Source organism: Panthera onca, chromosome B4 (genome assembly GCF_046562875.1).
Source record: "Panthera onca isolate mPanOnc1 chromosome B4, mPanOnc1 haplotype 2, whole genome shotgun sequence".
Lineage (NCBI taxonomy): Eukaryota > Metazoa > Chordata > Mammalia > Carnivora > Felidae > Panthera > Panthera onca.
The window spans coordinates 53,904,742-53,921,591 of NC_138345.1; the positions used below are offsets into that span (position 1 = coordinate 53,904,742).

The 16,850-nt window shown below is 34.2% G+C and overlaps 1 protein-coding gene across 4 annotated transcripts in view; it reads right to left on the minus strand.

Moving 5' to 3' along the window:
- The window catches only part of SLCO1A2 (solute carrier organic anion transporter family member 1A2), a 125,074-nt gene that overhangs the window by 24,245 nt on the left and 83,979 nt on the right, over window positions 1-16,850 (minus strand). For 3 of the 4 annotated variants that reach the window (XM_078450039.2, XM_078450038.2, XM_060658178.3), the window contains 6 exons: window positions 15,027-15,133; window positions 13,059-13,205; window positions 10,011-10,109; window positions 9,222-9,443; window positions 6,678-6,842; window positions 5,272-5,467 (listed from right to left, as the gene is read on the minus strand). In XM_078450039.2, the coding sequence (XP_078306165.2) occupies window positions 5,272-5,467; window positions 6,678-6,842; window positions 9,222-9,443; window positions 10,011-10,109; window positions 13,059-13,205; window positions 15,027-15,133 (936 nt within the window). The remainder of the gene's footprint in view (window positions 1-5,271; window positions 5,468-6,677; window positions 6,843-9,221; window positions 9,444-10,010; window positions 10,110-13,058; window positions 13,206-15,026; window positions 15,134-16,850) is intronic. The other variant, XM_078450040.2, reaches the window with a different exon arrangement.

The window sequence follows — 16,850 nt, forward strand, 5'->3', positions numbered from 1 at the left end:
CTTCATGAGGATGACTAGAAGAATCTGCAGGCTTCACTTATTAGGGATTAGATAGAGAAGGGGGACAGCGATTACAACCAGCACTCAGCTCTTGATAGGCAGTATCCTTACTTGCAGCACTATCCAAGTACAGATCCCAGCCAGTAGTTCTACTGATCTACAGAGCTGAATGATGGCTCCTTTTATCCAAGAAACTCAGTTGGCAGTTCTGCTTTATTTACAGTCAACAGACTATACTGGCTGTGGAGCCCATTCAGCTGCCACATCTGGGCAGGGAAGCAAATTCACAGGCTTCCCTAACTGCTGAGCATAGCCTCATGTTCGACCCACCCAGAAAGCGTGGCCAAAGAACCTAGGGAGTCATAGAGTCCATCCTACAGCCTGCTCAGTCTGGAAGCTAAGCAAATAGCCCTGCCCCATTGTTAAACATAACCTCTGGCCCCACATAACCAAGGAGCCTGAACAGTAACCCTGGGAAGCCTCAGAGCCCAGACTACAGCACCACCCAGCAACAGAGCCCAGTCCTTGGCCTTAGCCAATTGCTGAACACAGCCTGAAGCCTTGATCAGGCAGGGAACCTATCCAGTGACTTTGTCAAATCATGGAACAAACTTAAAGCCTCACCTGATGAGAGAACCTGGAGAGCAATTCTGCCCAACCAGAAGATGCAGTTTCTAGTACCACCCTATTCTGGGGTACAACTAGAAGCCTCTCTCCTCTAGAGATTCTGGCCAGCAACTTTGTCCAACAGCAGAGCACAGTCAGCAGCTTACCTGATTATGAAGCCCAGTCTATGGCCCACCCAACTTCAGGGCATACCTGTGGCCCTTTCTGATTACAGAACACAGCCAGAGACCCAAGCTGACCAGGAGCAATTGCAAGCCCAGCCCATTGCTCTGACCAGTGGTAAAGTCCAACCAGTGGCATCATCCTGCCAGGGAATATAGCCTACAACCTTGTCCAACCAGAGGTGATTGCAAAGATCTATCAGTGGTCCCACTGAACTGCAGAGCACAGTCAGAAGCCCTTCCCAATCAAAACGCTCACCGGTAGCCTCATTTGAATGTGTAACCCAGCCAAGAATCCCAAATAGTTTGAATTCAAAACTAAAGTACACAAAAACACATAGTAATTAAACTGAAAAAAGTCAGAGATGAAGATAGAATTTTGAACACAGAAAGAGAAAAATTATTTGTCACTTCATGTGCATTCGCATAAGACTATAAGCAGATTTCTCAACAGAAACTTTGCAGGTCAGAAGAGTGGGATAATATATTCAACATATAGAAAGACAAAACTCTCAATCAAGAATACTATACCTGGCAAAGCTGTCCTTCAGAAATGAAGGAAAGATAAAAATTTTCCCAAACAAAAGTTGAGGGAGTGCATCACTACTAGACCTGAATTACAAGAAATGCTAAGGGACATTCTTTAAACTGGAATAAAATGATGATAACTAACATTATAGAAACATGTGAATGTGTAAAGCTCACTGGTAGTGGTAAATATATAGTCAAAGTCAAATTCTCTAACATCATGATTATGGTGTATAATTAATTCACTAACAACTCTAGTTTTAAAGTTAAAAAAAAATAAATAACCATAATTAGAATAATACATTATTAGATACACCATGTAATAATGATGTAAATTTTAATGTTAACCTAAAATGTGAGTGGGGAGAAATACAAATATATTTTCCATATGCTATCAAAGTCAAGTTGTTAACATAAAATAGGATGCTATAAATATACTTTAATGTAAGCCTCATACAAAGGAAAGAACTATAGTAATACATAAAAGATTATGCTAAAGTTGTGAAGCCATACTGCCACGAAAAGTTATCAAATCAAAAGGAAATTCATTCATCAAGAAGATATAACAATTGTAAATACTTATGTACCCAATATTGCAGTACCCAAGTATATAAAACAAATATTAACATAACTAAAAGGTGAAATAAACAACAATACAATAATAGAGGCTTTGATACCATACTATCAACAATGGATAGATCACCTAGATGAGAATCGATAAGGAAATAGCAGATTTGAACGATACAATAGACACCTACAAGACATACACAAATCCAACATATTCCATCCAATAGCAACAGAATGCACATTCTTTTAAAAAGCACACAAACATTTTCTCGGATATATCATGTGTTAGTCCACAAAACAATTTTCAAGAAATTCAAGAAAATAGAAATTATATCAAGTATTTGTTCTGACCACAATGATAGGAAACTAGAAATCAATTAAAAGAAGGAAATCTGGAAAATTCACAAATATATGGAAATTAAACAACACACTCCTAAATGACCACTGGATCATAGAAGAAATCAAAAGGGAATAAAAAAATATTCTGACACAAATAAATGGAACCATAACATACCAAAATTTCTAGGATGCAACAAAAGGAATTCTAAAAAGAAAGTTTATAGTATGAACACATAAATTAAGAAGAAAAAAAAAACCTCAAATGAACAACCTAACTTTACATATCAAGGAAATAGAAAAACACAAAGAGAGTAAAACTAGATAAATAAAATTATAAATTAAGGATGAAATATTACAACCAACACCACATAAATATGAACGATCATAAGACAAAACTATTAATTATACAACAATAAATTGGACAACTTAGAAGAAATGAGTAAATTTCTAGAACACATATCATACCAAGATCAATCATGAAGAAATAGAAAATCTGAATAGATCAATTACTGGCAAGGAGATTAAATCATAATCACAAACCTCCCAACTAAGAAAAGCCCAGCATTAGATGGTTTCACTAGTGAATTCTATCAAACATCTAAAGAATTAACACCAATTCTTCTGAAATTCTTCCAAAAATTGAAGAGGAGAAACATCCCCAAACTCATTTATGAGGCCAGAATCATATTAATACTAAAGTCAGATGCAGCCACTACAAGAAAACTATGGGACAATATCCCTGATGAATATAAAATGCAAAAAATTATCAATAAAATACTGGTAAAATGAATTCAACAACACATTCTAAAGATCATATGCCATGATCAAGTGGGTTTTATTCCAGGGATACAAGAATGTTTCTACATACATAAACCAATCAATGTGATACATCACATTAACAAATTGAAGGATAAAAATCATATGATCATCTCAATAGATGCAGAGAAAGCATCTATTTTGTTGACAAAATTCAACATCCGTTCATGATAAAAACTCTTAACAAATTACATATGGAAGAAATTTAACAACATAACAAAGGCCATTTATGACAAGTCCATAGCTAACAACATACTCAATGATGGGAAGCTGGCAGCTTTCCTTTAAGATCAGGAACAACATAAGAATGTCTATCCTGTCCACTTTTATTCAAGAAATTCTAGTCAGAGCTATTAGGTGAGATAAAGAAATAAAAAGCATTCAAATCAGAAATGAAGAAGTGAAATTATCTCTATTTGTAGGTGACATGATATATATAGAAAACCCTAAGAACTCCATCAAAATATGGCAAGAACTAATAAATTAATTTAGTAAAGTTAAAGGATGGGAAATCGGTATACAAAAATCAGTTCTGTTTCTATACAGTAACAACAAACTATTAAAAGAAAAAAGAAAACAATCCAATAATTGAATGAAAAGAATAAAATACTTAAGGAATAAATTTAACCAAGGATGTGAGAATCTCTACATTGAAAACTATAAGACACTGTTAAAGACAAAATAGGCCATAAATAAATAGAAAGATATTTATTCCATGGCCATGCATTGGAAGAATTATTATTGCTAAAATGTTCATACTACCCAAAGTACTCTACAGATTTAGTGCAGTCCCTATACAGATTCCAGTGGCATTTTCATAGACATAGAAAACGATTCTAAAACTTGTATGGAATCACAAAAAAATAGCCAAAGCAATCTTGAGAAAGAGCAAAGCTAGAGATATCACACTTCCTGATTTCAAACTATTTTACAAAGTAATAGTAATAAAAACAGTTTGGTATTAACATAAAAAAGAGTCACAAAGATTAAGGAACAGAATAAAGAATGCAGAAATAAACCATGCATATGTGGTGAATTAATTTACAACAAACAAGCTAAGAATTTACTGTGGGGAAAGGATACTCGCTTCATAAATGATGTTGGGAAACTAGGCAGCCATATGCAAAAGAATTAAAGCAGATCCCTAACTTATATACACAAAAATACACTCAAATGGATTAAAGACTTAAATTTAAGACCCAGAACCATAAAATTCCTAGAATAAAACATTGTGGGTGAACTCCTTGACAGTGATTTTTTGGATTGGACACCAAAAAGCACAAGTAACAAAAACAAAAATAAACAAGCGGACCTACATCACACTAAAAAGCTCTGGACAGTAAGGAAATCATGAACAATGTGAAAAGGCAGCCTATGGAATGCGAGTAAATATTTACAAATCATATATCTGATAGGGATTAATATCCAAAATATATAAAAACTAATCAAACTCAATAACAACAATAACAAAAAACACCAATATGATTTTAAAATAGGCAGAAGATTGCTTCTTGGTCTTTTGGATAAGATAAAGTGTTAAAATGGGCAGAGGAATTAAATAGAAATTTTTTGAAAGAAGACATACAAATGGCCAATAAGTAAATGAAAAGATGCTTAATATCACCAGTTATGAGAAATGGAAATGAAAGCCACAATGAAATATCACCTCACACCTGTTAGGATATGTATTTTCAAAATACAAGAGGTGATATCAGTATGCATAACCTTCCTATAAATTCAGATTACCCTCAAATATAAATCTAGAACTCTTCAATGATAGAGACATAATTACACAAATGTATGAATTTACATATGAATTAAAATATCGTGTATTCGGATTCAGTTATGCTGGATTTAAGCCCATCGTGGAAACATATAAAGGTGATTAAGATTGTATAGTTAATTCTTAATTTTACCCATTTATGAGAGTATAAAATATATGAACAACATACCCTAATGCAACCTAAAACTATTGGCAGTTTCTTTGATATCCACTTTAATGTCTACTAGGATATCCAAAAACAAGCCCACACACATACATGTGCACTCATAAACTAACTAACCCTATTAGCCTGGAGGGATAGGCTTATAACTGACAGATGGAGGAAAGAGAAAGACCATGGATTATTGCTATCAATTCCAATTAGCAAATGATCTGGTCATTGGGTAATCATTGAATAAAATATGTCATTAACTGTTCTAAAAGTATGACATTCATTAGAAAACAACATACCCTTTATAAGTGGTGGTTATGCCAGCAACTGAAGAATTATCACAGATCATGAGAAAACACAAAAAATGAAGAAGATATTCAGTTAAAGATAACCAACATGCTATGTGGGCAGCTTGTTTGACAGTAATCTTGAATTTCTTCATAATTAAACCACCAGCTATATATCCAATGCATATTGGAGGTAAGTTATAAATACCTATAAATGTAAGTAAAATGTTGTTTACAAAGTGATTTAGCAAAAGAACAAATATGGTATCTAATATGTCTTACATAAGAAACCATCTAGGTCCAACTCACAGTGAAGAAAGCTGATTGATTATTATCTCCACTTATTTACATATTACATACAGAGAGATTTTTAAATGCTCCACAATGTCAAAGTATATTAAGACTCTTATCACTGTCCTTCATTTAATTTATTGTAGTAGGTTGTAAATTTCTTATATGCAGGGATCATGATCTACATCTCTTTTCTAATGATTCAGGCAGGAGTGGCAATTCAAAGTTAACCAGTAGTTTATGATTAATATGATTTTGGCATTGTTTGTACCGACTCTAGTTGTTAAGAATTTGACTTCATTCAAGGTACCTTAGAAGGTTACTTTGCTGAGCCTGTGATTGTCAAGTGTATTTACATTTCATGTCCCTCTCCCTAAAAAAAGAAAAGAAAAAAAAAAAAAAAAAACAAGAAAAAGACAGCCCTTGATGGCATTCTTAATGTCAGGGTCTGTCACAGAAGCACATCACATCTACTTGGGAGAGTGTTTAAAAATCCATTCCAGAGTCCCACGCCAGATTGTCTAATTTAGTATGTCTGAGGTGGGTGCCAGGTATCTTAACTTCTAACAAGCACTCTATGTGACATGGATCCAGGTAGTCTAAGAAATTCACTTTTCAGATCAATCAAAAGATCTCAGGAGAAACCCAAGGTAGAGGAATACCACCGAAGTTAATGTGGTCACAGGAAAATACGAATGCCTGTGCTGCAAAGACACCACCAGAGGGCCAGGGAACTAAGGAGAGACAGAATTCATAAACTGGAGTTAAAAAAGTAAAACAGACTCCTGATGAATTAGCATTGGTTTCCTTTGCATATTAATGGCTTGCCTACCTAAAAACTCTCTCTAATTGGTACATTTCCCAAGAATTCCACAAATATTTTGAACTTGCATTCTGACTGGAGAGAGAGCAGAAGAAAAAAAAGCCAGGACTTCCTGGCTTCTTTCCTTCCTTCCCTTTGTTGATTTCCCGGAAGAATGGAAGGGTGAAATGTACCAGAGACAGAAACATCTCAATGTATTTCAATTTAGGAGTCTCCTAGACACATCATCACACTGTTCACCATTTCATGGTTTAAAAAAAAAAAAAAACAAGTGGGCTACTAATACAGAGGAGAATAAACATACCAATTAGAAAGATTACATCTGAAGCTGATTTTCCATGTTGCTGTTCCAGATATTTGGGCATGAAGGTGAACATATTAACAAATGCATTGAACTGTATAATACTTATTAGTATGAAAAGCATGTAAACTGGGTTGCATAAAAGACTTTTCATGAATGGCAAAAAATCTGAAATGAAAGAATGACAGCAGTATTATACTAGCTTGGCTTTGCATTTTAAGATTTACTTTTTCTAAAACATCAACTTCCCTTCCAAATTACATTTTTCTATTTATAATGCTCATACTGTTTTTTAAATGTGTGTTTTGTTTTGTTTGTACCTCTTGAAAGCTAAAGCTATATCCTTTTGGTACCTTCTGCAAGTCAATAATGCAGTTGACTGGGTAGGGATCAGAACACAACGGTTTTGCCATCATTAAGTTACTATTGTGTCTTAGGGAAAATATTGTCTGCATTCACACCATTTCCTTTTTTTTCCTTCTCTTTTTCCTTCTCTGAATATCCTCTCTTCTCTAGAGATCATCTAGAATGAAGGATGCTTGTTCTGTTCTTTAAAGTTTAGAAGGAGGTAAACTTGATAAAGTTCACACTCAAATATTGATATTATCATTCCTCAACATTCAAAATGAAGATATATGTGGGTATTCATGGGATATAATTTGTCAAGTACCGGATATTTTTCTTCTTCCTCAGAACAACAGTTTTGGTCCTGCCAGTGGTTCATACTGGGTACACAATGAAATCACCTGGGGATCTTTTAAGATACAAACACCCAGGTCCCACTCTCTGAGATCTTGATTCATTTGGTACAACATACTAAGGGTTATGTAAATGATATAAACCAAACTTCCCCTGTCGGTGTGGACTGACACAGCTCGAAGCCAAATTTGTGGCCCATCTCTTGCAAATATTCTGGGTTGCCCTGCCACCTTTTTGGGATCAAAGTCTCATGTATAGTTACTTTTCACTTTTCCTATCTTCATGTTTTTTTGTCTTGATTTCCTTCCTTATTGTGTATTTTTTTCTCAATAAACTGTCAAAATCCAAAGAACAAATAAATTGGGAGAGAAGGAAGAACAATTCGATGCAAAGAAAACTATTTTAGCTGTAGAATTCATATCACAAATATGAATAAAGTACATGGTGGGTGAGAGAGTTGTGTTCAGAGCACTTTGGAGCTTTTTAAGTTGTACGTGTTTGTTGACATCTCTGTCCTAGTAAACGAGTCTCAGTAGTTCAAATTTCCTTTCTATATCTCTCATACTAAGCTCACCTCTTTCCTAGTTTTGAAAATGGACGTTGCAGATCACAAACAATATTCTATGTTAAAATCCTCTATGAGTCCACATCAACCTTTCAAAAAGAATTGTTAATCATGATCACTGAAAATTTAAAGGTTCTGAATTGACTCCTAATGATCTAAGAAGTATTATGTTTAATACTAGCTTAAGTTAATGTGTAATCGTTAATAAAAGTTCTGTGCAAATTGGTATTATAATTTATGGGTGATAGTAGAAGTAGCAACATCAACAGTAATGACACTAATACTATTAGCAGTAATAACAGTAATGTGCCAGAATTCCTTTTACCCTCACACAACAACTCTATATTAAAAGTACTATTATTACCTCATTTTACAGATAAGTAAACTGAGTCTCTCTTCATCTTGTAAATGAACAATCTTTAAGAATTCCAAGGCCCAGGTGATAACTCATACTAATTAAATCACACCTGGGAATACTACAGAATTTTAGGCATCAATATTTTTTTTCTAATTTCCCAAGTAATTCCAATATATGGCCAAGTTTGAGAATCAGTGTTCTTGAACACTAAATACTTAGACTACCTTAGCTTAGTTTCCCACAGAAACACTTTCTGTAAATTATTCTTTGAGTTTTTATCGAAGATTATCCAAAAAAAAAAAAAAAAAAACCTGTTCTATGAAATATGCACTTGCACTTGCTGGAAAAGAACTACTATGTGGTTCAGTATTACTGTATCATACATCATATGAGAATGTTTTTCTTTAATTGCAATGTGTTACTTGAGAACAGTTTCTCTTTAAGAACTATTATTCCTCTCTGTATCAAATATAGAGAATTATATGACCTTTCATGTATTCTTTTTATGCCTTAACTTCCAGGAAGCTCAAGTTAAGCTAACAGTTTTTGTTTCAGAAGTATACACTTTGAAATAGTGTATATTTTTTCCTCCTTTTGTTCTGTTTGAATTTTTTTAATTAGACTTATGTTCTGTATAAAATAGATTTTTTTAAAGGCAAATGGGGATTTATTTATTTATTTATTTATTTAGTGCCTGAATTGATATAAAATTTTATATAAATGCTGACCACAGATAATTTGTCTTGAAATTATATCACTTATTTCCATATAGTAGCACAGGAAGACTCAGACTAGTTAGACATTATTGACTACTCACTATTAATGACAAATTGTCTTAACGCAGTCTGGCATGTTATAGTGTTAGACTGAAATACAGACACATCTGTATAAAATAAAAAATAAATTATATAGTATTTATATTTGCCTTTAGTGATTCCATCCTTTTTCTTCTTGACCTCTTCTCTTTGTTTCTCTTCTTTGTCACTTTTAATGATGTCTGCATTACTCTTTAGTCCTTCCTTTGGAAGCCATTTGGGCAAAAAGAAGAACGGAATGGCAGTGAGCACATTCACTCCTGCACAAATCAAAAAGCCAAACCACCATGCACCAACCCAACGAGTATCAGTGGGAGTTATGGTCAGATCATCTGTAAAGAAATATACACATTTTTGTTAGCTTGTCACTATTTCCTTCATGAACTGTAGAAAATTCTTAATATTACAGTTCTCAGGTTTTATTCAAGTTCAGAATTTGTATGCAACTTAGACATTCATAACATTTGTCTGACAATATGTGGTATTACAGTATTGTCTAGCAATAAATTATTTTGCTTATCTGGCCTATCCTATAAGGAACTTATTAGTAGATACTTATTAAATAACTACAAGCTCTATTTAATTATAAACAAATGATTATTTGATTAAAAGAAATTCAGACCTATATCTTTAAATCTCTTGAAAATAAGAAACATGATTGTGGTGCCATAGAAAGAGCACAGGATTTTGAGTCTGAAGGTCAGCATTTTAACTTATTTTCCTGATCACTGGTTTGAAATATTTCAAAAATTCTTTAAACTCTTTCACTCCAATTTGTGAACCTGAAAAGTGGAATCAATTTACCTAACCAAGGGTCAAATAAGGCAACAACTAACTGTGATAACAACTGACGTTACTTTCTGTTACTATTGATACTATAAATAATCGTATTGAATTACCTGTGTTCACAGATCCAGTGTCAACATAAACATTGGCACAGAATGATGCTAATGAAAGTCCAAACAAAGGACCAATGATAGCTCCTGTTTCTACAAACCCTAAAAATAAATGAAAATATAAAGTTATAATATAGTTATATACCCCCATAAAGAGTCCTAATTCCATAAGTCTAGAGCCTGACTTGTTTTTGCCTCAGATATGTTTGCCTTAAACTTTCAGTTTGTAAGAAAATGAAGCTTAGTGTTCATATAAGTAACAAGTTTGTTCTGTAAATGTGGAAAAAAAGAGCCTCAAAATGTAAAACTGCATTCTCTAGGCCTCTAAATTCTCTTTCATGGTGAATTGCAGGTAAAAATCTGCTGTGGCAGCATAGGCTGGGATCATGCTGTTGACAAAGCCACAATACAGAGCAAGATTCTTTTACTGCTTTCCATAGGCACATTTTTGGAGGAATTCTAAAGTAACACCCTGTAAATTTCTTGTGGCATATTCCTCAGGAAAGCTTTACTCTCACATCTCCAACTTGAAGCCTCCTCTGGCTGTGTCCTCACTGTCACTGATCCTTCTCTTCACTTTCATCATGATCTCCTTTCTTACTCTCCACATTATCTTCCATACTCATCAGTCCCCTCTTTCCTCACGACTGCTTACTCATCTGGAATTTCATCATCAATTAGTTCTTAGCATATCTACAATTCAGAATCAAGGCTGAGCTCTCGCAGCTCCTGAAAACCAAGACATGACCTTCTTCAACTTTGTTCCTCCTTACTTCAAAATATGTCTCCACCAGTATCTCTGCCTTCTCCACCGTTCCATAGGCTAGCCCACCCAGTATACATACCACATTTCTTGACATCATCCCCTTCTATCTTCTCAGAGATCTTGCTCAATTAAACATGTCTTTATTTGTGTTTGTTCAATCTCTCCTACCCTCTGGTTATACTATCTCACATCTACCCTGCTTTCTTTCCTTTCACTACACTCTACACTTATGGCCTCACCACTCATTGAATCTACCCAAATTCTTCCACATTCTTCTCAAAGCACTTGCAGGCAAGACCAGTGTTATTTTTGTCACTAATTCAGTGTCCTTTTCTGGTCTCCATCCTCCTAGTCTTCATGTTATTTGACATTGCTTGCTAGCTCCTCTTTTGGCATTTCCTCCTAATACTTTCATAAAACTATGCCTTTATTGTTTTACTTTCTCCCCATGTGACCACTCCTTTGCTTTTTCTTCTTTATTTTTTTTATTAAAAATTTTTAATTTTTATTTATATGAGAGAGAGAGAGAGAGAGAGGCAGAGTGTGAGCAGGAGAGGGTCAGAGAGAGAGGGAGACACAGAATCCAGAGGAGGCTCCAGGCTCTGAGCTGTCAGCAAAGAGCCTGATGCGGAGCTTGAACTCATGGACCCTGAGATCATTACCTAAGCTGAAGTCGGACAGTAGCCAACTGAGCCACCCAAGTGCCCCTGCTTTTTCTTCTTTATGTTCTACTCACTAAAAGTTTTCTCTAGTATTTTAATGTAGGATTTCTCACTATATATATGGCTTCCTTTGGAAAACTCATTTCTCCCTCTTAATTTATTTTCTCTATATATGATTCTCAAAATTCATTTCTAGATTTTATGTTCTCTTCTAAACTTCAGAGCCATACATGGAAGTATTTTCCTCAATTGTATAGCTAACTGATTTATAGTTATTTAATTACATGCACACACACATTTATTTAATTTTTAAGTCTATTTAAGAAAATTAACTACACAGAGATATTTATCAAATTCAATTGATTTATAATTATGTAGCAATTTATATACTAAACCTCATATGGACTGTCTTATTGACCTTAGAACATATAGACATTATCACAGTTATTTCTATATAATATACATCCTAGTATTTATTGAATAAAGAAATACATATAAAAAGGTATTCATTAATTTATTACAGGCAAGCATTTGTATTCTTTCAAGATAAGTATGTGAAGGGATTTGAAAGTACCAAAAAGAAAAACATTGAAAAAAGTTATTGCAAAATCAGTGCATCAAAAAGTGCCAAAGGTTCGTTGGGGTAAAGGATCTGTAAATATTTTGATCTTTTCCAATTATGTGTAGCTCTGTTCCTGTCTTCTTTGACCTTCTTTGACATTGCCAGTTCTTAAAAGATATGTCTACAGTAATGGCAAAATTGTTCCTGTACTAAAAGTTATGCTTTTATGCTAACAACAGATGGAATAACTAAAAAATATAAATAAGTTATTCATAATAAATGAAGACTATTTAGGAGATTGGAAGACAACCTAAGAGGGTAGATCTTAAATTGATTATTGTCGGAGATGACACTGATCAATTTTAGAAAAGAAAATTTTCAGAAACACAACCAAGAATATGAACCAGAGATTTGTGAAGAATCTGAAAAATCTGACTAGCATGGAGAGACTGTGATGAAGAGAAACTATACAAAAAACTAAATAAACTAGAGTACAGAGCTGTAATAAGTGGAGAGATCAGAGATAGTAAATAAAAAGCCAGTATGTTATATAAACTGGTAGAGAAGACATAATCAAAACAATGTTTGAGAAAATTGTACTGCAAAAACATTGATAAGAAATTGGTATTAAAAATCCTAGCAATAAAATGACCAATGGAGATGTTATAATAATCTACAGATGGAGTAATGAAGACCTGAACAAAAAATAGAGGTAATGAAAATTGTAAGAAAGGTTTTGAATAATAAGGGACATTTTAAAGAAAATATTGGTAAATCACTTAATATATTTGATGTAGAATGGTGCCAAAGAAATGGATGAATCAAAGAGAACTCCTGGGGCACTAGATTAGTAGTATTTTCAATAGAAAGAAGCAGAATTAGCAAAGTGGCTTATTTGGAATTAGCATGTAATTGCTCCATTCAGCAAACTTTCATTGATGGCCAGCTGTGCCGAGGTACTTTGCTCGTCATTCTGGAAATCACTGACTCCAAATAACTGATATCCACCCTTAAGAAACTAACTTTCCTGAAAGGAGGCTAAGGCAGATTTTCAAACTCACCAATATATAAAGGAGAGTTTTCAGATTTGGCAAAATCTTCTATGTAGGAAATACCCAAAGGCATGATGGGAGTTTCACCAATTCCACGTATAATATTGCCTACTAGTACATACATCCACATTAATGATTTAACTTCTTTCACACACTCTGTATTAAAAGAAAAAAGATACATTGTATTCATGGTTTGGTAGTAAAGTATTAGTAATACTTAATTCTAAATTTTTGTTAAACATTTCACAGTTCTTATGTGACATGGCATCTTCTCAATTACTTGTATTACTATGTCAGCAGTGAATCATTGGGCCATTCCAGTTGCATTTTCTGACAGTGTACTTAGGTATGGCAAATATAAATGGTATGTTGGAGCCAGTTACTACTAGGTTGGGAGAGATGAGTAGTATACACATCTCTCTTCAGTTTAGTATTTAGTGACAACATATTGGCAGTTTGATGGCAGTATTTGACGGAAATTGACAAACACTAAAAACCAGAACTATTTTTCCCTCCAAAGAAACAGTTTGCCACTAGCTACTAGACCCAGTTAGCTACTATGAGAGCTGTCCGATTTCTACACTAACTTTGGGAAGAGAAAATAAACCTACAAATATCTCTCCCTAGAACTGATACTATATGATTTAAATAATAATCTCACTGAAGTTTTAATTCTCTACAGCTCTAACCACTTCACAAAAACTAAAAATATTTAACTGGTAGTAATCACATTTTCTCTATAGAACCTACTGTTTACTGTAACCGCCAAATAATCTTTTAACAAAGAAATCCACCCCAATCCTTGGAGCAGCACTGCTTAGTAGAATAATAAATATTAGGCCAAAGGTTATTGAAAGGGATGAAGATAAGCACGTCTGAAAACAGCCAATTCTTTTCTAAGCCAAAATAGCTACCAAGCCAGGAGGACACTCTGTAGGGTCATGTTCAGGAACGTGAATGACAACTTATTTTCATCTTCTATAATCTGGCTGGGCACCCAAAGATGGGAGGGTCCTGAGCACAGCTGGGCCTGGAAATATCTATCTATATATCTATCTATATGTCTATCTCTCAGTCATTCCTAGTCCAGAAAATCATAATGTCAATTTCTGGGTATTCATAATTTTTTTCTGTGGTGAGAATAGCAAGTTGTATCTAGAGGTCATAGTCAAACTCTAGGCCTACCACAGGGCAAAATACAAAATATCTGGTGATCAAAGAATTTTTATTTATCCACTACAATGCATATTTAAAGAAAAAAATAGAAAATAGGACCTAGTCAGTCTTTGGCAAAAGAAGAGTATATAGGCCACTCTTGATGTCACTGTTTTGGTTTTGTTTGTTTGTTTGTCTCTTAGCATATGAAGGAGCAGAAGCTGGCATGTTGGTGCCTGGGATTGCAGGAAGCCAGAAGAAGCACCACTATTGTGTCAGACTGTAAAGTAGTATCTCTGGTAGGGAGGAAGAAGTAGGGCAGAAAGACAAGTTCCTAGTTCAGCAGAAAGAGAATAGAGTAAATCAGAGTTAGAGCATACTTGCTTCCTTTCTCTGCTATAGAAGATCAGTGATATAACACAAATCTTTTTGTTTCTATCTCTATTATTCATTTACAAATCATCAGCATAAATCCATCTTTCTAACGTGTTTTCCTCTGTGGAATTAACTCTAAGTGGTCCTCGAACGGATGTTTTTGGCTTATTTTTAAATAACCATTTCAAAGAATAGATAAGGCATTGTTATTAAATATATTCAAATATAAGAGGAATAACATTTTATAATGTTATTGGATGGATATAAGCCAATGGATATAAGCCATTCCTAATACCCTCCACGATCTCCTCCAAAATCCCTGAAAAAAATATGTTTTGTTCATTTACTTGCTTACTTAACCAAACTTAATAACATTCAAAGCCCCCCAGCAGAAAGTGTCCAGTTACAAATTCACTGAACAGAAAGCAATACAATGAAGTGGACAACCTGATGGATCTTCTGTTGGTCTGATAATCTGGGTTCCATTTTCCATACACAAGAAACTGTTTGAGGACAAATTGCCTGAAACTGAAACTGTAGATTCATATTCATATCTGTATGAACACAGGGAAAACATGTTGATGTTAAGGAGCCAACGATGACAATGTGAGCATTGTGCAGATTATTAACTCCTGCTTCACTTAAGACACAACATCCAAATCCAGAAAAGAAAGTATCTTTTTGTCTTTTCCACCTAATCATCATAAATTAATATTATTGAAAAGAACTTGCCACTCACTCTCAATGTACAATCCCTTGATAGCTAGTTTGCAATTATCTGTATGTGGATGATCTACCTTCTAAATCATCTGACATCGACCTTTGGTGGTTTTTAGGTGATCATTTCCTGGAACTAATTACTGTGTGATAAGAAACAAGAACCAAGAAAAATAATAGACTCAACAAAGCATAATTAAGAAGATAAAGGCTTCGGGGAGAGAAAAAACAGCACAATAAAGCAGTTCTCTAACTTTGGATTCTCTAAGGTTTCCTAATAAGAAATATACTCTCACTTTCTGAGAATCCAAACAATAATTCCTTCACCTGTTCATTAACCCTCTAAAAGAAACAAAGCATTTACCATCATGAGAAACCATAGAAGAATCTTAAACACTGTGACAGCACAATTTAATGACTTTTCTCTTCTCATGAAAACAAAAGTGTTAATAAACTGTGACCATTTATCTTAGGCATATTACCAGAAGATCCACATGCCCTTTCTCAGAAAGTAAATTATATGCTGCAACAATGGAGGAAATATGTCCAGCTAAGTCTCTCTTTGTTAGAAATTACACTGGATTGGTTTCTATATTTCTATTAGATAAGAGAAAGCCAAAAGAAAACTTGCCTTTCTGAGTTTCAAATTAGCTCAAGAGTGTTATACTTGGATGTCACCAAGAGTCCTAATTAATATGTTACAGAACATAATAAAAATGGTTAAAATACCTTCCCCTTAGAAACACTGCCCAGTCATACCCATAGAGTTTGGCTGTGAACTGTGGACTAAGGCTTCTGTTTCCACACCCATGGTACCATGAGACATGGAAGCTTCAGACAAAATAAATAATACCTTTGGCAGAGTATAGAAAGAAATGACAAAATTGCTGAATATTACTCAACATTGTCTTGAACAGGATAGGATATGATAGGAAATAAAAGAACAGTAGATATTCTTTGTCTTGATGCCTCTGATCCCTTCAGAAATATCTGAGAGCTAAAATATCTTTTTCATTTAGATTATTGAGTTAAAACCCAATAACACGTCACATGTCCGTTCATTCCCAAAACATCAGCAAAATGGCAGTAACTGGATTTTAAAATAGAAAAGGAAAAGACATAATGCCATGAGGATAAAGAAAAGGGAACATCTGACAAGAAGAGAGAGTTTAATAGGATTTTGAAAATGGAAAAGTAGATAAATGAATGATCACTGAATTAGTAGATATGAGAAACATAAAACTGAGTAATTGCCTGTACGAGAGCAACTGAACACATGCCACACATCCCTGGAAAGCTTCAGTCAAGAGAGAAGATACTTCTAAAGGTGAGAGGATGCATGGTCCAAAAAGGGGATTGCTTTCAAGTATGTATAAGGAGCAGTTAAGCCTTTTTAGACATCCTCTGTCATTTCAACTGAATATGGCTTTTGACTCTAGAGTCTGAATAAACACACTGAGGATAGGGAAGATATACTAAAAACTGGGGATATTAGGTTTAAAAAATCCATATACTGAAAAGTGAGATTTCCACTCCCATGTGCTGGTAACCAAG